This window comes from Chanodichthys erythropterus, chromosome 10 (assembly GCF_024489055.1).
Source record: "Chanodichthys erythropterus isolate Z2021 chromosome 10, ASM2448905v1, whole genome shotgun sequence".
Classification (NCBI taxonomy): domain Eukaryota; kingdom Metazoa; phylum Chordata; class Actinopteri; order Cypriniformes; family Xenocyprididae; genus Chanodichthys; species Chanodichthys erythropterus.
Window position 1 is genome coordinate 54,923,139 of NC_090230.1, and position 23,330 is coordinate 54,946,468.

Genomic DNA, 23,330 nt, shown 5'->3' on the forward strand with positions numbered 1-23,330 from the left:
TTTTTGCTTCAAATTTGTCTCAAATTATGTATGCTGCTTTTTTCTTTTTTTTTCGGTAAACATCTTTGGAATTAATACAAAAAAAGTATTATTTAATTGCTTTAAACGTGTTTTGCTGCAGGGTCTCTGTGCACATTTTAAGTGTTTAAACGTCAGGTTAACGTTCAGATATCAACTTTTCCGCCACGAGTATAGCTTGTTATTGTAAATACGAATGCATACTTTTGACGAAAATATTTAGTGATGTAATTTACGATTGTGTAATGAATTAAATACAAATTTCATACATGCACACTGCCATATCATATATCTGGGACACGTACTTCCGGTGGTAACGGAAGTACTCGCGGCACGTCCATTAAAAGCAAAATTAATGGCTTTTGTATAAAATGCTGTCAAATTTTGAAGAACTGCGGAGAAATTAAGAGTTGTGATGCTTGATATCGAACAAAGAGGAAGCGAGCAGCATACGTGAGCGGACACTGGAGTTAATTCTCCCATATGAAGGTACATGATGCTTTTGTCGGGCTCTTTGTGTTTATGCAGATCATCAGACTCACGGGCTCTGTCTCAAACCAAGTCAGCTGTCTGCAGGTACAACCATTCTGGGCATTTTTTAAGTGCATTCGAACGTCTGCGTTATTAACGCGACTATGATGACCGAAGGTGAGGCAGCGCGCTCTGGTTTCAGACAGCCGTATTGTTTTTGAAGATAAACACAGACATCAATGGCGTCATGTATTAAAAGACTGACCACAACAGAGCTAATGTAGTAAACAATGCATGTGGGCGGTGATCTCGTGTAGTTCTTGTTGACAGGGGTGTGTCTTCAGATTAGTCCACTAATAATAGAAAAGTAATGATAAAAGTACCCTTGTAATTCCATGTTTTTGTTTTATTTTTTAAACATTTACCATGGCGATACCATGGTATTCTCAAAAGTTCCTTGAAATATCATGTACATGTTGTGGTAAATGAATATACTAATTATTAGGCTATACCATAATGTCACAGTACTTTATTGTAAGACGATCACACTTGAGCATAGTAATCTATTGGATAAAGTAATGTCTATACAGGTGTGAAACCTGTAAAAATGCTTTTATTTTGCTTTTTTTATTTGAAAAGATACTATATTAATATTATTTAAATTCTGTCATCATTTACTCATCCTTCCAAACCCTTAAGACTTTTGTTCATCTTCCAAACACAAATGAAGATGAAACCAGAGATTTCTGTCTTATTCCATCATAACTTTGACACTTCAAAAATACATTCCTAAAGACTATGAATTAATTGAATATTCATCTTAGTATTATGAGGAGACACGTTCACATTATACAGTAAAAAACAAAAGTTGAAACATTAATCATCTCACACATAGAACACATAAATTATGCTACAACAGAAGCTCAGCGACACGAGGTTGAGTAATTGATGACTGAAGTTTAAGTTTTGCGTAAATAACGCCTTCTATGAAGTTGTTGTTTAATAATTATTGAAGCCTATTAACATTTATTATATCAAAATACTTCTAATTGGCTGCTTAGAAACGTGACCCTTGCCTTTTTACATCAAATTGTAGAAATAAAATGGTTTGCAACTGCCATTTTATGTTGACTTTTTGAGTTTATCTTGTGCAAAAATCATTTGTATTGAAAAAAATTAATTAATTTTATTAAGTTATACCATAATGCCACCGTACTTTATTTTAAGGGACTAGCCGGTCACTCTGAGATAAGTATAGTCATTTATTGGATAAAATAATGCTGATATACACAAGTGTTCATGATTTTATTTTACTTTATTTAAAAAGATGCTATATATTTTTTAATATGACAACTAATCATTTGATTAGCCTAACAATTCCAGATTGAAGTGAAAAGTTGAATTGAAAATTTTACATGAATATTTTAGTATTTGATATGTCACCCTTTTGCGTTAAAGCCAGCTTGAAATGGAGATTCACCTTATTAGTATTTTCTACATGCATTTTAATGATCTTATTATGAACATTATGGGTTGCAACTTCCATTTCATGTTGAGTTTAAGTTTATCATATGCAAAACATATACAAAATATTTTTTTTATATGACAACTAGATAAAAGTTGAATTTGATATGGTTAAATTTAATATGAATCTTATTTGATGTTACCCTTTTGCTTTAAAGTCCGCATGAAATGAAAATTCACCCTATTTTCTACATGCATCTTATGATGATTTTATGGAAGTAAAATGAGTTGCAACTGCATTTTCTGTTGACTTTAAGTTTATTACATGCAAAAATCATTTGTATTGAAAAATGAATTCATTTTATCATCCCAAGGGGAGGAGGCTCAACATGGAGGACTGCTTGCACACTTCCTCCGATAACCTCGCAAAACTGGTGAAATGGGCCCACAGTCATGGAACAATCTGCACCTTGATCCCCAACCTAAAACACATGCTCAACGAGGGCTCTCACGGCACCCTTACGGCCCTGTGGGGCTGCAGCGCCGGTCACGCCTACCACTGGCCACTCAATACCACCTGCAAAACGGGAAACAAGGAACGGATGTGCTACCAAGAAAGCCGAAGCATCAACACGGACAGTATGATTCAGGCAGCTGCCGTCATGCAAAACACCTCAGCAGAGCGCTTCCTTGGCAATGCCGGAAAAAACAAGGGAGATTCCAGCCAAGGAGATTCCAGTCAGATTCACGACTCTTGTGACATCTCCAACTGCAGTGAACCTTCCGAGATGGACGATAATGGCGAGGAGTACAATAACAACCTATACGACATCGTCTGCGAGTCGTCGGCCACAGACGAAGACGGCGACTCCGATTTCAACCATACCTCTAACGTCACACACAGGAAAAGAGCCGGCAAAGGACCAGGACCTGAGGATAGCACTGACCCGGCGTTAAAGAAGATCAAACAAGAGAGGGGTGAAGACTATTACAGTGTGGCCAACCCACAGATACCTAGCAGCTCGGAGGGAAACCGCTCTACTGGAGGTGTTACACAGTCGCCCAAGTCAAACCTCCAGAACAGACCGTCATCTAGGTCTTCGATGTCCCAGAAGCCTTCCTCTGTAGATGGCGATTCCATGGCGGTGTCCTCATCACCGTTGGACAACTCCCCTACATCCATGATCAAACCCTTGCGCGCGCCTTTCCATGTTACCCAGAACAAAATGCACATGAACTCGAACCCAGCATGCAGTCAAAGTTTGGCAGCCTTACCCCATTCCGGAAGGATTGACGCTATGGGGGTGCTTCACCGGGACGAATATCCCAGATCTTCTTTGTCTTACGGAGAGGCTTCGATTGGTGTAAACCCTGAAATGGATCTTCTAGCAACGCAGGCACTTAGTACAGAAGTTAGAGCAGACAACACAGGTAAAGACCCTTATCTACGAGAAATGTCTTTAAGCTTGTGATGAGAAATGATTGAGAATGTTGTTAAGTCACACTTAAAAATGTCTGAATGTCATTAGATCATACAACATCTGCAAACAAACCCTGCAAGCTTTTCTCAGAGCGTCCCTTTTTTCTTGTTGGTTGCTCTTAAAGAGGACCTATTGTGCTCTTTTTAAATTTTCAACTTTCTTTAGTGTGTAATGTTGCTGTTTGAACATGAAAAAGGTCTGCAAAGTTACAAAGTCATTCCAAAGGGAGTTGTTTTCTATATCAGTCAACAGTTTCTGAACTCCCTGAAATGCATTGACTGTACTCTTGAGTTTTCTTCCGGGGACGAATATGTCGAAATATTCTTCATTTAAATAATTCCCGCCAAAGGCATAAGGAAAATAAAGGGGCAGCGCCTTGTTGAGTGAGTTAGTAGTGCGTTGAAGCCTGCGGTTATGGTAAGGGGTGTGACATTTCCCAAACATGCTCAAAGCGGTTGACGAATCACAACACACTGGTCCAGCTTACCAATCAGAGCACAGTGAGCTTTTAAAAAGGAGGGGCTTCATAGAGACAGGAACTAAACAATGGCTGCGTCCGAAAACTGGAAAATGCTGCCTTCCGAGGACACATTTCAAGATAAGAAGGCATCAAGGCACGTCCGAATCCATTGTTAGCTTCACTTCCTCTCTCATGAGATCCCTTCCTCAGATCGATTTTTGAAGGAAGCATAGATGTATCCTTAGCTGCCTTTGATATCCAACAATCCTGTGCTTTCCACTCTGTGACAGTTGAGCTAGAAAAATAAAGATGGCGTCCGAAGGTTGCGTTTGCTCCTGTTTGTGTATAAATGTACAATTTTGATCAACATATTTCAATTTTGATATCATTTCTATCGAGAAATTACTACTGTAGTAATTAAATATTTGTTTAGTTCTCACCAAAGCTTGCGCTATATTGCTGTAGACCATTAAACTGTTACGCTGCCTCAGAAGTCTGTCCGAAATCAATTTCGTGAGGTACCTTCATGTACAAATGCTGCCATACAAGTCATTCTCTTATAAGATAGCGAGGCAGCAAGACAGCTACCTAGGTTTTCGCACGCAGCCAGAGTGTTACTGACAGACTGCGAAGAGAGGTGCTGTAACAATGCCAAAAAAAAAAAAGTCTATTCTAGTAGACCCAAAAAAGGCTGTAAAGGGCATAATATGACCTCTGGTGAGTTTTAGTAGTTGTCTGTTGCTAGGTCAGTTACGTGATACTCCTGTTTGTCCTATCTATTCATTTATTCCAAACAGGTATTCATTATATACAGTATGCAATTCATACATGCAAGAATACACCTCTAGGTGTGTTTTTAATTTGAGTTAAAATTATTTTTAATGTGAATAAAAGCATGTGAAAGGGGCCTAAAGTCAAAAATGCCAATGTGATACAACTGTCCTAATAAAGGGGGGAAAAAACCCTCATTAAAATAATGAAATTCTTTATAAAACCATAAAAGATTGTCAAACTACTTATTGTTTCTCAGAATTGTTTTAAATAACTGCTACACTCCACAAAATCAAATGGCATGACTAACAAAACATTATCAACAAAACTGTTATTTTAGGTTTTTATTATTTAATGTTTAGTAATTTTGTGCTTTTGTCATCTTTAATTAAAAAAAAATGTCATCTAGTGTTTGTTTTATTTTTTTCAGCTTTATATCAATCAACATCAATTTTTTAAAATCAGTTTTAGTTGATAAGAACACTGCTGCAGAGTCTTGTCGTGCATGTTACCAACGTACAGAAAAACATAAAATAGGAAATGACATCATAGACCCCCGCAGACCTTCATGACTGTCAAGGTCAGTAAATTTCCTAAAATATCAGATTATTTGACATTTTTATGACATAGCAAGGTTAGCTGATAAATGACACTTGGCATACAATACTTGTACAGTGTTTGAATTCATTTTATTCTTAAGAGAAGAGTGTCTTGAGCCTTTGTGTGCTTGAAATGAACATAAAACCACTTAATGACCTCATAGTGAACATGAAGCTGCTATAAATGATAGTAAAAAGTGAAATTCCAATATTGCTCAATAGATCAGAGCTTCAGAGGCAAAGCAAAACTGGCACCTCATGTACATTCAGTTTGCTTTGAACATTGCTAAATGCAAATTGAATGCTTCTGCATAATTATTTATGAAAGCCACTTTTGTGCCCTAACCACAATCACACACCCAATGAATATCAAATAATTTTAAGCAGAAACATCTTAAATGGCCTGAACAAAAATCCATGCTTATTATGTACTTGGATAGAAATCCCAAACAAACACATAAGGTTAGTGTATTCTACATGTGTTTCTGTGAGTGCTGTGCGTGTGATATTTGTGAGCGAGCCTGTGGGTGGAGTGCTGGCCTATATTGATCTTCTTAATTACATTTATGACGTCGTCTCAGTCAAGGCCATAAATTAGATTTATCACGCCGCAGAAGTGTAACCCAACACTACACAATGGACATGATGAAACACACTGAGTGTTGCTTAAAAACCAGATGCAATTCAAGCCTGGCCAAAAAGAAAAAATGCTATGTTCAAGAAATGATATGGGCTAGGAGTAAACACTGCTTTTTGCCTACATTTTTACTTTAAAAAGGAAGGATAAGGGGCCATTCAGAACACGTTTTTCCATTCCTCTGCTAATTTTCAAATCATTGTTTTTTTTTTAAACATCTTGCACATGACACGGCATTCTAAAAATGCATCTCTCAAGTTAAAAAACTCGTCTGGAGACATTTTTTCCCCTCTACTGACCCGTATCTTGCATTTTTAACCACAAAAACGCATTCTGTGTCAGCTGGCCCTAAGGGACCATTCACACAGATCATATGTTTGCTTTGAAAAATGTGAGATGCGGGCAGTGGAATTTGGGATTTTGGAGGCCTCAAGGCGGGTTTTTTAAAACTTGAACTTCTTTTTACACTCTGGTGCTCTTCGGAAATTTTAATAACTTGGTAAAGGTTTTGGCACTAGTTATGTGAACACATGGACATGATTTGAAAGGGCTAAATTAGGGCTGGGCGATATATCGCATGAGATTGTCACGTGCATTTCATCAGTAAAACCGGTTCCCTGATTACCGCTAAATCGCCATCACCTGCTTTCAAATGGAGCGGCATTTAATAGACAGAACTGTAGTTCACTGACAAGCTACGCAATATCGCGTTCATTATCGCAGATGAATCGCCTTCGATAATGAACGCGATATTGCGTAGCTTGTCAGTGAACTACAGTTCTGTCTATTAAATGCCGCTCCATTTGAAAGCAGGTGATGGTGATTTAGCGGCAATCAGGGAACCGGCTTTACTGACGAAATGCGCGTGACAATCGCATAAGATATATCAACCAGCCCTAGGTTAATGGTCCCAAAAAAATAGTCACACTTTACCTTGCCATCAAAAATGACCACATTTGAATGGGAGACATCTAGTTTAGTTTAATGGTATTTCATCTAGTGGAAACGTTTGGTACTGCGCACAAACAAAATCTTACTGTGCACATTTTTTGAGATATAAACCTCAAAATTGGAGCACATATTGTTTAGATTTATGGCTTTGATTGACTCACAGTTTTAGAGTAAAACATGTTAAAATATATATTTCATATAACAATTGAAAATATTTTTGTGCCTTTTTCATAACAATAAACTTCTTTTTTAACAATAGACTTTTTTTAAGTTCACTTTTTTTCTCTCTCTCCAGCAATAATGTGGCAATGTTGCTCCAAAGAATTCAAGATTTATGACAATAAGTTTGACGTTTTATTTTCACATCTATGCTCAAAAAGTGAATACATGTATTATTACTACTGCATAAATACAATTTAGTACTATAAAATATAAGATATTAAATAAAAACATTACCAAACTAAAATACAGTACATTAATTTCCTTTAAAAAAAAATAAATAAAAAAAAGCATGTCATTTTTGAACGCCACACGAAGAGCACCAGAGGGTGAGCGCCGTGTGTTTAGAATTTAAAAATCGTTCAGTACATAGTGTACCTTTTAAGGTAGGCCTGTTTGTTTGACAAAATTATTTACATCAAACATAAAAACAAAGAAGGAGACAAAATTGAAAGGAAGTGTGGAGTTAGCAAAGATTCATTTTGTGATATTCTTAGTCACAACTAAGTTCTTGTTCATAAAGTTTGGAATACCTTCACAGCAGTATACTGTTAAAGGGTTAGTTCACCCAAAAATGAAAATTCTGTCATTACTCACCCTCATGTCGTTCCAAACCTGTAAGACTTTGGCTCATCTTCAAAACGCTTTTTAATGAAATCTGAGAGCTTTCTGTCCCTCCATAGACGGCTATGCAACTACAACTTTGACGCTTCAAAAAGTTCATAAAGAGATTGTAAAATGAATCCATATGAATTGAGCAGTTTAGTCCAAATTTTCTGAAGCGACAGGATCACTTTAAATTCAAACTGTTCATCATATAGGCTTTTTTTTCACATCATTGTAAGTTAAATCATCAGTGTGCCAATGTGTAGTGAGCCAGGGTCCTTGCTGTCCTTACCAGTGGCTGAATTCATGTACACAATATATTGATTCACGACCTAGGAAACTAGAGAGCTAACTGAGACATTGCCCCGCCTCTTTTGATGCATCTTACTCAAGCTGTTCACTTTTGTAATCAACACAGATTACATTAAATCAAACTTTAAAAAAATAATATTTTAAACATAAATATAAAACTAAATACATTTTCTTTAATGGCTACAACACGTACAGTACAGAAATGTTTCATGTCCGAGCGAGATTTGAGCCAACTTAATCTTCCAGGTGAGCGTGAGCAGTAGGTGAGAGGAGCGTGAGCTTGTGCCAGCAATTGTGTGATCGATTGAGCAGAGCGCACTGGCATAGAGTCAAATATTGTGCGGAACGTCACACCGCTTCACGTCACTCACCTGCTCTGGTACTCTAATAAAAATGAATAAAATACAAATAATAAAATCTAATAAAATAAAACTGGCTATTTTTAACATTTTGTTGGATAAATAACCAGTGTTGCCAGTGTTTGGTAAACCCCAACCCCCATCCCCACCCCACTGCCCCAAAATAACAAGAAATCAAGAGCAGTTGTGAATTTCTCATATTTGCGATGCAATTTCTTTTTTTATTACATCTCTATAAACAATATTCTATATTGTTTTTCAATGTCTGAGATTTTTTTTATTTGACAAATTCCAGATTGGCGCTTCATTCTAAGTACATTTTATGATAAAATCCCATTTTCTGGGAAGTGGGTATCTCTCTACATGGCATTTTGAATGAATTCAATATCACGCAGGCAGTTATTTCGTCTTAGTGAGCTAGTTAATGAGATCGCGTCCTCTTCCATTCTGCAATAAGGCATTAAGCTGTTTTCCCAAGAGACTCTGGGGATATTTGACATTTCAGTCAAGATGGAAATGGATGATGCTGTTATTTCTTTAACACCAAATAAACCGAGCAAAAATAACAGGTGAGTTTTCTTGGTATCTTCTCTCTTTACTGAGAGAAAAATGAATGTCAGTAGATTTAATGTGGTTAAAGTGTCATATGATTGTGTTTTATCATAAGCATGCATTAAAATGCTTAAAAGATAATAGTCATATTTCTTTTTTGCGGACAAACTATAATTTTATTCTGTTTACAGGTTCACACGAGAAGACGGATTATGCTGTGATTTTGAAAGCCCTCCATGGTTAGTTTTTTGTGCAAGAACTTGTTACAATCTAAAAGAATTACTGTTTTATTATATAACTATATTAATGGGTAAATCCCACGAAACCCGTCAATAACATGTCCAGCTTAGATTTGCCCAAAATTAAAAGAAATTAATTGTATTTTGCTTAAACTATTTTAAGAACATTTGCTCCAACACTCTTATTAAAGTGTAACAAAAAATCCCATTCTCATTACTACAATAAAAAATATAATATATAAAAAACGCATAATGTATACATATATAGTAGTATTTGTTGTTCTGGATTTAATTAAAAAAAACAACAACAAAAAAAACATTTTATTACCAAAATTGTTTTACTGTAATTCGGTAAAACATTACTGTGTTAGAGTAATGAGAAATGCTTTTTTTTTTTTTTCTGAGAATTGTTAGGAGAATTTGGGAGGAAAATGTTACTTTTCATGAAATTGTCAAAATGTAAACAGTCTTAAATGTTCTTTGAGCACAATATATCTATTTCCTATTGACCGGTTTTTTGAGATTCACACTACACTAGTAGAGTTTTTTTCCTCTGTATTTATTTTTATAATGGATTAATTTGCATGAGGCAAATGAATTTGGAGGAAACTTTGCATCATGGCAAATAAAATAAAATTTCTCTGATGAAAATGCCTTTATTGTCTGTGGACTCACCAATTATATGACCTGAAATACAGACCAGTCCTTTACTGTGGTGTTGTGTGGGAAATGTGTTTGGTTTGAAGTGTTGTGCATTGTGTTTCTGCCAGCTGATTGCAATAGAATGGTCGGGAGGGAAGTTCATCCGCTTCTAAAATGATTATTTGATGTATTACAGAGCATCTAGTTCCTGCTGCACACAGTTCAGAAGAGCAGTTCTGCCCATCAGATCTCAGTCCAAACAGTGAGAGGTATTTTGAAGAGAGAAAACACCTGGAAGAGTTTATAACAAGCATAGGTGAGCTAGCAGTCCAATAAAAATGTAGTAGCAAATTCAACCTCAACTATATCAGTTGAATGTAATTGTGATTGATGCACCAAGAGTTTTGTCAACAGGTAAATTCTTTTTAATGTATTGCAGATACTATAACCCTACAAAACCTGCAGACAGTCATTGATCGGATCCTCGTCTTTCACGAGCGAACGCAGATGCCTCTGTCCAGTCCGGCCAGACTTGGAGAGCAGGAGCTGTTTCCAGGAAGCGGACTCTATCTGCCACACTACAAACTGGCATCCATGCTGCAGGAGTCGCGGCAAGACAGCATGAGACTCTTCCACCTGCTGTTCGAGCACTTCTTCAGCGAGGAGGATCTTAATGGGGCGGTCGCTTTTGGGAAGAGGGGAAAAGTACCTGACGGAAAAAAGATCCTGGACAGAAGAAGAGTGGATGGGATTATGTGTGAGTATTTGAAATGGGACAGTCCACTCTTACTGATGATTTAGGGCTGTGTGATATATTCTACCATTCAAAAGTTTAGATTGTTTGTTTTTGTTGTTTTGGTTTTGTTTTTCATTAAATGAATCAAAAGTGGTGAAAAATGTTTCAAATAAGTGCTGTTCTTTTGAACTTTCTATTCATCAAAGAATCCAGAAAAAAACACACAGTTTCCACAAAAATATTAAACGGCAAAAACTGCTTACAACATTGAGTGCATTTACATGCACGTCCAACAATGTGTGTGTGGTCATGTAAATGCGTTAAACCGTTTTCCTTCATCGCCATTAGGTCAAACATCGACACAGCTAGTTTTTCGGCCATTACCCTGATTTCTCCCGGCATGTAAACACCTTAACCTGCATCCTGTCATCTTATTGAAGTGCGCATTTGTGATATGTGACAGAAAAGAGTTCTTATACGGTAGATTTAAAGGATTAGTCCAATTTTCCTGATAATTTACTCACCCCCATGTCATCCAAGATGTACATGTCTTTCTTTCTTCAAGAAAAGAAAAGAAATTAAGGTTTTTGATGAAAACATTCCAGGATTTTTCTCCTTATAATGGACTTCAATGGAGACCAAACAGTTGAAGGTCAAAATTACAGTTTCAGTGCAGCTTCAAATGGCTTTAAACAATACCAGACGAGGAATAAGGGTCTTATCTAGTGAAACAATCGGTCATTTTCCAAAAAAATTTAAATGTATATGCTTTATATAAACAAATGATCGCCTTTGTAAGTGGTTCTGCCAAAACCGCATTACCATATTCTTCAAAATGTTTACGCTGTATGTCCTACGCCTTCCCTATTTAACTTACAGAACAAACGCAGCACCAGTTAAATTTTTTTTCCGTAAGTAGAATAGAGAAGGCAAAAAATCCTGGAAAGTTTTCATCAAAAACCTTCATTGCTTTTCGACTGAAGGAAAAAAGACATGAATATTTTGGATGACATGGGGGTGTGTAAATTGTCAGGAAAATTTTATTTGAAAGTGAACTAATCCTTTAAGAGCATCCGGCCAAAGCGAGTGTTTCGTGGTTCGGGAGGAGAACCAACATGCACTTTTTGTTGACCTAAGAAATATAAAAATGCATTCTTAACTCGTGCAGCTAAAGGACAAGTGGTGCAGTTGTAGAAACATTAAATACGAGAGGAGAATGAGTCTGTGCAAGTTTCCCGATGACATTTTGAAATACTCTGGGGTCTATAATGCTTTCACAACTCTCATAACAAACTGAAATACATGGATGCTTACATTTTTATGTCACCACCGGTATACAATCTTATGAACACGACTTACTTGCATTGATGGGTTATTTATTTATATGTAAACCCGTAAATCGGGATCGGATTTTTGGTAGCTATCAGCGTATTGGTGTGCATGTAAACGTGCTCATAATAATCAGAAATGTTTCTTGAGCATCAAATCATCATATTAGAGTGATTTCTGAAGGATCATGTGACACTGAAGACTGGACTAATGATGCTGAAAATTCAGCTTTGATCACAGGACATACATTTTTAAGATGTATTCAAATAGAAAAGTTATTTTAAATTGTAAAAATATTTCACATTACTCTTTACTGTATCTTTTACTGTATTTTTAATCAAATCAAAGCAGCATTGGTAAGAATAAGAGACATAACGGTAACGCTTTACAATAAGGTTCATTAGATAAACATTAGTTAATGTATTAACTAACATGAACTAACCATGAGCATTACATTTGTTACTGTATTTACTAATCTTTGTTAATGTTAGTTAATGAAAATACAGTTGTTCATTGTTTGTTCATGTTAGTTCACAGTGCATTAACTAATGTTAACAAGATTTTTAATTATGTATTAGTAAATGTTGAAATTAACATTAACAAATATTAATAAATGCTGTAGAAGTGCAGTTCATTATTAGTTCATGTTAACTAATGAACCTTATTGTAAAGTGTTACCGACTTATCCCAAATTTTAAGTAATGATACTATAGCTAAAACTCTTCAGCCTTTTTGCTGATATGTAATATATGTCTTTATATTTATGTCTTTTTCTCTGAATGAATTTTTTTTTATTATCAAAACATCTAGTAGATTTAAAATGTTTAAGACAAATAACAGTAAAAAAATAATCAGGGATGTTCTATACTATTTTCCCCTAAACAAAGAAAAAATTCTATTATTTTTAAATGACACTGATATAACAATGCACAATAGCTATAAACAGTAATATTCACATAAATATATTTTGGTAACACTTTACAATAAGGTTGTTTTGTTAACATTTGTTAATGTATAAACTAACATGAACTTACCATGAGAAATACATTTGTTACTGTATTTGTTAATGAATATCCAGCAGTTCATTGTTTAGTTAATGCACTGTGAACTAACATGAACAATGTTAACAAATACAAATCTTGATTTTAATAATGTATTAGTAAAAGTTGAAATTAACATTAACAAGATTAATAAATGCTGTATAAGTGCAGTTCTTTATTAGTTCATGTTAACTAATGTAGTTCACCAATGTTAATTAATAAACCTTATTATAAAGTGTTAGATATTTTTATTATATAATACATGTGAAATGCCACATGGCATTGATGTTTTTGAGTGGTGCTACAAACAAATCATTTCACAACAAGTATAGGTTTGAATCATTACATTGAAACAGACTGATTAAACTTTAATGCAGTGTTTGCTACTGAAATTTAAATCAGAGATGCTATTAAAACATTACTTAAAATAACATTCGTTACATTTTAATAAAAAGTGCATACAAAACATTAGGAACTTTGTATTTTGACTATCGTTCGTCTCGGAGCCTTCATTGGTCCACCATTAGTTTTTTCTAATTTCTTAAATTTTTGTAGTTTCCAAAAATGTTTTTAATTAAAAATTAATTTCTTTTTTTTTCTTTCTCGTAGCATATGTTCTGCGTTGTTCTACGATTGACGGATGGACACCAGTGGAATCATCTAAGCTGAAGAAGGCTTGTATTAATAAATGCAGGCTTCGAATCGGTCAGAAAAAGAAGCAAGAATCTTCTCAAGAGTCCTTTATTTTTTGTGACGAACAATCTTCAGGCAAAAATGACCCTTCTTATATGTAATTGCTAATACCCAAAAATTTCCAGTCACAGGAAAATGCTATTATTATTCATACAGTTGAAAGGAAACATTGTTTTGCCTAGTGATTGAATGGACGCTACCGATCGGTGTCTTGGGTGAATGCTGATTCAGTTCAGCTACAGCACTAAGAGATGAAAAATTCAGTCAGACAAATGAACTATTTCCATTTCATTCGTTTCAACAAAAAAACAACATCATCTATACTGTGATGGTTACTGACTATTGACTCGTTTAGTCAAAACAAACCTGTTTATAACCATTTAAAATAACTTTAGGATAGTCTAGTGCTTATTCATGTTAGCCATGTAGCATTGTAACAATCAAAACAAGAAATTTGGAGTTTTGTCAAGCCTTTCTGATAATTTTTACTCATACCCAATATATTTAAATATAAAAATGTGAATTATCACCATATCAAAACCACCTTAAACTGTATTTTATTGCCTTTATTCTTCCTTTTTTCCTCTGCTCCATCAATCAACATCCCACTAAATTGATGATATCCTAATTACATGCTTGTACATGACTGACAGGAAATTGACTTAAGGTTTATAACCATCCCACAAAGTTGTATTACTCAATACGTTTCGTAATTTTGTAATTTTTACCTAGGTGATATCCTATCCACCTTATGTATACGTAAGCTGCTTTCTATTTATGTGAGACTTCCAATTCATTAGCTGCTATAGGTAAATAACTAGAACAACAACAAAGTGCAGTAAACGGCGCGATACAAACCAGTGTTTATAATTACGACAATATATTAAAGGGGCTATATGAACGTTTTTTTTTTTTTTTTATTGCCAATGTCTGAACAGCTTGTAACAAAACTTAAAAAAAAAGAGACCTTCACAACTTCCTAGTTTGTCTATGAAAGCCTGTGGACTGATTTTTATGTAAAGGACTTGGATGTTTTTTTCCGGGACAATCCAAAAACCGCCTTTCCACTATCTCCAATAATCGACAAGCGACAGACCGGAAGTCCATCATTTCCAATGGAGAGAAGTACGATAGCTTTGTGGAGTTCTGATCATATGCATATGCGGAAATTTCAAATCCGATTTGAGCTTCGAATACGACCGGCTGACCGGATGTGATGTATTCTAATGAAAACTATGAGCAAGAAGTTAGAATTATCAAAATTTTTCCACTTTAATGTTATTCTGTAAATACTATTTCTGTAAAATGGTGGTTATTAATAATTATAGCAGAAATAATAATATAAATTAACTATGTTGATTAGCTCTATAAAATCTACTATGTTTTTATTTAAGACATATTGGGGGTCATTTGCAGTACGAGCCATTCCGTATTGTAATGTCAATATGTCACGCAAAGAAAAGGGATTAATTCAAACTAGTCTCTCATAGCCACATCTATATACTTTTTAATCAAACTATCATGACAGTGTAACTGTATTTACCTCATCTGTCAACATGATGCCGATGAATTGCAGAGCTTGTGCAAACATATCCACATGGCTATGAACAAATGCTTTCTTAACTGCTGCTTTCTCACCGCTGTCATTTTTTGTTGTGTGTTTATTTTGTAAAACTTAAGAGGAAAGCGCGCAGCACGTATTTACATATCTAAACGTCGCTCTCAGCAGCATGGATGGTTAACAGTATATTGCTGCAAAGCTATTTTCAGCTTCATTTTACTTCTAAGTGAAGAACGAAGAAGAACTTCACTGGCATTGAATCACGTAACGTGTGCACAAGTGCGAGCACAAGCAATAAGTTGCTGGCTGCAGTTCACTTAACGGCCACCGGTGTCACTAATAACAAGGGTTTCTAAACTCTACATATAGCCTCTTTAAAAATAATATGGTAAGTAAATACCAGTTTGCGATATCAAGCAGCATAACGAGATGTTTTTGTCCAGTTAAAAATAACTGGAAGCGGATGAGACCGGAAGCCACGATACACTCAATTCACAAACGGCTGCGGCCACTATTACGTCAAAAATAAGGTGGATAGGCCACTTAGCATATAACAGCATATAAAATTACTGCCAGAAATGTGAGATTTGGTTATTCAATATAAACAACCAGACAATTAACAATTTCTGTGTAAAAGATATTCCAGGATGTTTCTTACTGTCTGTGAGGTGTTGAAATGAGTCTACATAGTGAAAAGGTCACTCAAGGGCTCACAAACTTCTGATGTATAAAGAAATTCTTTGGTATTAGTAAAGCAGACTATATATCATTGAAAGGCTCAGTAAGTTCGATCACCTTTCACAACCAAGTATTATGTTTCTTATGAACCTTGGAAGGTATATCACATTGTCCACAAATGTTTATTATAAAAGAGAAAAATTGACATTAGAATTTAGTATGGTTATGAAAGGTCAATCGTTTCATAATGGTTAGGATGTCTTCACCTGACCAGTTTTAAAAGTGTTTTGTTTTTGTACTGACTTGATGCTGAACTTGTCCTTATTTTAGCACTTCTACAAAGACTGATGTTTATTTTCAAGTGTGTAAATACTCGCTCATCCTGGTGTGTCTTATGTGGTCTTATTTGTCATTTTATGATGCGTTATAATAAAATCAATGACCAAATGTCTGTGATTCATTTTTTCGTTAATAAATTGCTGTAATTGAGCTTTTATCTTTGCATGTCATCTTATATTATAACGTAGGATTTGTTATTGACTGCTTATTAATTCAGTGTATTTTATTTCTTAATTTTGCTTTTACAAGTCTGCATCAATTATTTGTTTGGCATTTATTTGAGGTGGTATAGTCTTTTTTTCCTTATTAGAAATTATGCTTTTTAATGTTATCACAAAATAATTGTATTTGAAAATGTATTGGTATAAGTACAAAAAATAAACCTACTAAAAGTAAAGGCATTTAAAGAAGAATATATTAGGATGATCTAAATTTACTAACTACCCCAAACAAAGGCAGAGATATATCTCTGTCTAAAAGGGTATGGCAAGCCGTTTTGACTTTTATTCATTCTCAGGATATGAATTATTGATATTAACAATTCAAGTTTCACTAGTTAAAATGCTAATTCTTGATATCAGGAATTACATTTCTACTAGTAACAATGACAATTGTTGATATCAAGAATTAACATTTCCACTAGTAACAATGTTCATTCTTGATATCAACAATGATGTCATCACTTGCAGAAATATGTATTCTTGATATCAACATTTGAATTTCCACTAGTAAAAACTAGAATTCTTGATATCTGTAATTGTATTTTCACTAGTGAAATGTCACCATAGGCTGTCATTCAAATTCAATTGTTATGAATTTTAAAGAACTGATTTCTTACTAGTTGAAATTCCAATTTCACATATCAGAAATACAATTCTTACTAGTAAAAATCATAATTTTTGATATCAGTAATTCAGTTGTCACTAGTTGAAATGTCAGTTCTTGATATCAACAATTGAATTGCTACTAGTAACAATAATAATTTTTGATATCAATAATTTGATTGTTACTAGTGACAATATTAGTTTCTGATTTCATGAATGTGATTGTTACTAGTAAGAAAGTCATTTTACATATCTGAAATTATATTGATATCAGAAGTACATTTTCAGATATCAAAAATGAACATTTTTTACTTGTAGCAATTCAATTGTTGATATCAAGAACTGACATTTCAACTAGTGACAATTGAATTCTTGATATCAAAAATTTGCATTTTACTAGTAGCAATGTAATAATTGATTTCAAAAATTAAGATTTTTACTAGTAAGAATTGCATTTATGATATGAGAAATTGGAATTTCAACTAGTAAGAAATCAATTCTTGATATCAACAATTGAATTTGAATGGCAGCCTATGGTGACATTTCACTAGTGAAAATAAAATTACAGATGTCAAGAATTCTGGAAATTCAAATGTTGATATCAAGAATTAACATTGTTACTATTTTAAATGTAATTCCTGATATCAAGAACTGAATTGTTGATATCAATAATTAAATTGTTGATATCAAGAAGTAACATTGTTACTAGTGGAAATGTAATTCCTGATATCAAGAACTGAATTGTTGATATCAATAATTTTATTGTTGATCTCAAGAAGTAACATTGTTACTAGTGGAAATGTAATTCCTGATATCAAGAACTGAATTGTTGATATCAAGAATTCATATCCTGAGATGTGAATAAAAGTCAAAACGGCTTGCCTGAAAAGGGTAGTTTTTATCACGCAAAAACAAATAACAAAAGCAATGACAAAATGGATCACATTTAAAGATGTGACCACAATTATTAAAAATAAGTTTTACTGGAGACAGTGTTGGGGGTAACGCATTACAAGTAATGTGAGTTACGTAATCAGATTACTTTACTAAATCAACTAGTAACGTTTGTAAAAAAAGAAAAAGTAATTAGTACAGTAATGCATTACTTTTAAATTCACAACAAAACTTATACTTTTTCATATAAGTAATGTCAAGTTACTTTGTTTTCTGACACCGCTCCTGTCCCCACGTTGAGAGAAATCAGAAGTTAGTGCAGAGGCGTTGTGGGCTCTGTGTAAACATGATGATTATTGTAGTTCTAGACTAAATGTGAACATAAAAGTTTGTTTGAGTTGCGCCCTCTACTGTACAGGTGTGAATTTGCATTTCCTTCAGTCTGAGGCATTTCACTTTTGATACTAAAGGGCCTTTACATTTGCCAAAACATTTTTTGTTATTAAAAAACAAACAAGCACGGCCAACCCAGGTAAGAAAAAATAAAGCAAAAGTAATGCAGATACTTTCCTAGTAATTAAGTAACACAATCACTTTTTTTTAGGGAGTAACGTAATATTGTAACACATTACTTTTCCTCAACACTGACTGGAAAGAGAACAGTTCTGAGATGTTACTATATTGAAAAGATATTTTGGACCCCTTTGTCCAGCTAAGCGAGATGCATCCGAGAAAAAAAAAAAAAAAAAAAAACTTTTCATTAATAATACCAAGCATCTCCATCTTTGTGCTGTGATAAAAACAAAAATGTCAGAATACAAATTTACGTGATATGCCAAATGGCAGTGGTGTTAAAAATAGCAAGAATTGCCTATACTATTACTTACTGCCTGCAGAAGTGCAGAAAACAGTTGACTAAAATAAACATGATGTAAACATCAAGATGCCACATGAAATATGACAGACATTGCAGATGGAATTAAAAAAACATTTCCTGTGTAAATGGCTCCAAGGTCTACCATGGATAAACTTTTGATTGCTGTGGATAAATGTAATTAATAGTGATTCATTTGACTAATTATTCAACACATGCAATTAATTCAATTAAAATTTTGAATCGGTCAGCAACCTAAATGTTCACCATCAGCCATATATTCTCTTCTGTTTTCTACTTTTAATTCCCATGCTTCTAATTTATATTATTGCTCTGTTTTCTATGTTAAGTATTTCTTTTTATCAGATTTCAGATGACTTCTCAGATACACACACACACACACACACACACACACAAAACAACATTTAGATATATCTTTCCAGTGGTAGTAGGAACTCCTGAGGTAAAGCTTTGTTTCTATCTCAAACAGTATCTCCAGCTATGTATGAGATAGAGAGACTGAAAGCACTACTACAGGCTGAGAGAAGCAAAAGTGAGTTGATGGGTGAAACCATCAGCAGCCTGAAACAAGACAAAGAGCTTCTGCAGCAGGAACTCACAAAGAAGGCTGAGCTCATCTGTGACTTCCTGCAAGAACAACTACGCCCAGGTGATTATTCCTTACAATCATACATTCAATTTCTGGAGAGTAACTATTTTGTATGATATGAAGGGAAGCATGGAGATCAGAATCTAGGTTGTGACTTGGATAAGAACTGCCTTTTTTCTCTGATTGGTAGATAAAAGGAGGACACTTTCGTCAGGTCAAATGGAAGCAGGCAGCTCGCATCAGATTATTACCTCCATTCCTGAAGAGGGCGCTCCGTTTGACTCACCAGCCCTCTTCGATTCCTTCGAGGAAGTAGAGTTGCACCCACTGGACAGGCAGAGGACCATCAAGATTTCATCAAAGAGAAGCAGAGATGGCGAGAACACGCGTGTCCGAAGTAAGTAATGTAAGAACAGCGAACTCAAACATCTAGGGTGGGGGTTCTGGCCCTCGAGGTCCACTCTCCTGCAGAGTTTTGCTCCAACCCTACTCAAATACACCTAAAAACCTGGTCTTCAGGATTTCTAGAAAGTTATAAGAAAGTTTGATCAAGGCCGGAGGTAAACTCTGCAGGAAAGTGGATCTCAAAGGCCAAAGTTGAGAACCCCTGTTTTAGACCATGAATAACAATACTAGATTTTGATTATCATTGAAGTAAAATGTTGTTTCACTAAAGAATGATGTTAATATTTTTCAGTGAAAAACGTTGTGGGTGTGATTGCTCGATATATGGCTGCACTGCAAGAGTTTCGACGTAGCGTATCCATGAAAGTGGCTTTTGACAGAGTCGGTGTAGACCGCAATACCATTTCCAGGACAGCAGCCATTGCGGAACTCAGCTTGGCGGCTCCTGAAGTCTTCCACGCTCTGCCTCCATGGGATGAAAAGGAGGAAACGTTGGCCCACTATGCAGTCAGATGCCGACAGGCCATGGATGACAGCATCAAAGCCAAGATTAAAAGCATGAAAGCAAAGGGGGAACTTCTACCAATTGTCAGCAAATAAAACGTAAAAATGACGTTTACCTTATCTGATTTACAGTGGACATTAGTCCACTCTAAGTGAACACTTTGTACTATTTTGTGAGCACTTTGTACTCCATCACATTTCGGCCTTGTTCTTTTTTTATTTTATTTTTTTCCTTTTTGCCATAATCCATCACAAAGTGAGTGATTTATGGCAGCACACTTGTTGGAAACTTTCAGTCAGTTGTTGTGCTTGTTCTTGGCCAATTTGGCTTTTAAATTAAATTAAATAATTGTTTTGTATTTTGTATGTATCAGTATCATTTTGCCTGACCAGTATTTACTTCAGTGTTAAACATTAGGTAAATAATGATAATAATTTTATGACCGCATGCTCACTTCCATCATAAACTACAGTGTATGTTTGTACTGTTTGACACAACACATCTTCCTCTCTGAATACCAGATTAGTGTCATGTAACAAGATTGCCAAGGTGTAGACTGTGAAAAATAAGTGCTTAATGATCTTACACTGCATTGTATGAACCAGTGGGTTCACTGACTGTTACTATGAATAATAAATGGAAAATCACATCTCAAACCCCTTTTGATTCTTGTGTATTTTTGTTGGAAAAATGATTCTGCCATTATGTTGAAAAGGGGTAACTCAAAAGGCAATACGATCAATACAGAATCTGGTTTTAGAAGTTTTTATCTAAATATTGGACTGTACCTGAGCAGATTTGCTGTTTGCTACCAACAATCGACCTCATATTTAATATGGAAATACGTAAATCAAAACAGGGCTAGAGAGATAGAAGTACAATTCACTTAAAACCTTGTCTTTCAAAAAAAAAAAAAAAAGAATTAAATTCCAGTGGACAAAAATCTCTGGACAACATGTTTACCTTAGACTAGTATTGGTCTAACCAGTAACTGTATGTGTATCCCTCACCGAGACATAGAAATACATTTCCATTCATGACCCTTCATCCAGGGTCCATTGGGTAATTGTTTTCAAAGCCAAAAAGTTCTTGATGTATGAAAACACTACCTTCTTCCCTTTCAGCAGACATGGATGAGAGAGCATACCGAGAACAGAACGAGAAGACCATTCGCAGCACCCAAACAGCTCTTCGTAACTTTCGGGACTTCCTGGTTTCTAAGTATCCAACTGAGACCAGAGAGATTTACTGCATCCCCTGCCAAGAGCTGGACATCTACCTGGCCTCCTTCTTTGTGGATGCTCGCCAAAGGGATGGCTCGGAGTATGAGCCCAACAGCCTGGCCAACTATCAGTGTGGCCTGGAACGCTATCTGAAGGAGCATCGCTATGCCTACAGCATTACAAGAGACCGGGAGTTCCAGAGATCCCAAGATGCCCTCAAACAAAAGCAGTTAGAGCTCAAGTTCAAGGGGAAAGGCAACAAACCCCACAAGTCAATGAAGCTGACCCTTGCTGACGAGTTGCTCTTAAGGAAACGGGGGCTCCTGAGTCGCTTCAACCCTGAGGGTCTACTCAATCTGGTGTGGCTCAACAACACCAAGGCTTTTGGCCACTGTACAGGCTTCCATAGCTCCACACTCAAATGGGGCGATGTGCGCTTAATCACCACAGAAACGGGACTAGAGTGTTTGGAGTGGACCTACCAGGATTTTAGTGACCCTAATGCCAGAAACAGAAGGTCCACGACTGAGTGCCGCATCTACGCTACCCCGCACGCTCCTCAAACATGCCCGGTGCAGGACTACAAGGACTTCGCTCAGCGCCGACCTCAAGCAATGCTCTTTGAAGATGCCCCCTTTTATCTGTCAATCAAGCCTGTGGTCAACCTGGCCGCCCTGCACTGGTACAATTGCCAAGCTCTGGGAAAGAACAAATTAGCTAAGATGGTGAAGACCATGTGTGAGAAAGGCAACATTCCAGGGAGAAAGACCAATTTCAGTGTTTACCAGAGTTGCAGCACCTTGTCCGAGGCCCAGAGCAATCAGTTAGTCCTGATCTGCAATGACCTTAGGCAACAAGCCGCCCAGTCAGGAAGTTCCCATCCTGGCAGCACCAACTTTGTCATAGCTGGTTCTTTTGATTCTACTGACTCTGCCTAAAGCTGAGGAGTCATTTTTGAGCCACTAATAGTACCAAATGGATATGCTGTTTCCAAACAAGTTTCTCAAACACTTGTGTCTTCCTTCTTTTTTTTTTTTTTCTGGACACAAAGTTATCCCCACTCTGTGGGAATAACACACCATTATGCACACCATTCGTTGAGCTAGAAGTTGATGTGTCAGACTGCTCAAACCAAGGAATTATCAAGGTTTGGATGATTAGGAGGGTTCAGTTAGCCCCTGCTGACAGATGCTACACCAGGGCTTACCAATTCTAAATGAAGTGCCATTTGATCTTTTTTATTTAAAATTAGCTGTATATTCTGATACCTTTGTCTTTGCCAAGTAACTTTTCTTAGAGGGCTCTTCAAAGCCTCAAAAGGACTCATATTTGCCCATAGTCTGCTGCCTTTTGAGTCACAGCTCAGGATAGTTGCTTGTGAAGGTTCTTGTGGTTCCATCAGCCAGTCAGTGTTGTCACCATGTCACAATGTAATTTTCCAGTGGCTCCAGTGTTATTAGTTACATCGCATTTGCGGCTCAGGTGATTGGATCAGGAAAATATCTGTATCCATAACTGAGTGTCCATGTGTAAAGATAGTGGAATTCAAGTTGCATACATCCAGTGGTCTTGCACCAGCTGAATAACTGGCTTTTGGATAATTGGGAATGCTTGGTATGGCTCAAAAGAACCAAGGATAGGACCAGAGAGACACTGTTTACACTCCTCAGAAAGTCAAACTACAAACAGCTGCAAGTCTCATCACATTAATCTGGGATAGGAAAAGTATTTAACATTGACGAACAGACACATGGCAGCTTTAAATTCAATTGTACGATTGAATAAGTTCATCTTGTTTTATGTCTCAGTGCTCTGTTCTATTAGGTAAGCAAAGTCTT

At 35.8% G+C, this 23,330-nt stretch overlaps 1 protein-coding gene across 4 annotated transcripts; it reads left to right on the top strand.

Moving 5' to 3' along the window:
• Positions 1-161: 161 nt before the first annotated feature.
• LOC137028893 (uncharacterized protein KIAA1958) lies at positions 162-22,820 on the top strand. Of its 4 annotated transcripts, XM_067398263.1 has the most exons (6): positions 162-594; positions 2,328-3,384; positions 9,092-9,139; positions 9,978-10,097; positions 10,221-10,538; positions 13,496-16,439. In XM_067398263.1, the coding sequence occupies exons 1-6, from the start codon at positions 502-504 to the stop codon at positions 13,678-13,680; spliced, it is 1,821 nt and encodes a 606-aa protein (XP_067254364.1). In that variant the 5' UTR covers positions 162-501; the 3' UTR covers positions 13,681-16,439. The 4 variants fall into 4 exon arrangements, with proteins under 4 accessions (XP_067254364.1, XP_067254363.1, XP_067254365.1 ...); XM_067398262.1 differs by lacking the exons at positions 9,092-9,139; positions 9,978-10,097; positions 10,221-10,538; positions 13,496-16,439 and adding exons at positions 19,240-19,419; positions 19,550-19,756; positions 20,057-20,917; XM_067398264.1 differs by lacking the exons at positions 9,092-9,139; positions 9,978-10,097; positions 10,221-10,538; positions 13,496-16,439 and adding exons at positions 19,240-19,419; positions 19,550-19,756; positions 20,057-20,917 and having other exon boundaries at positions 162-507.
• The last annotated feature ends 510 nt before the right edge of the window (positions 22,821-23,330 follow it).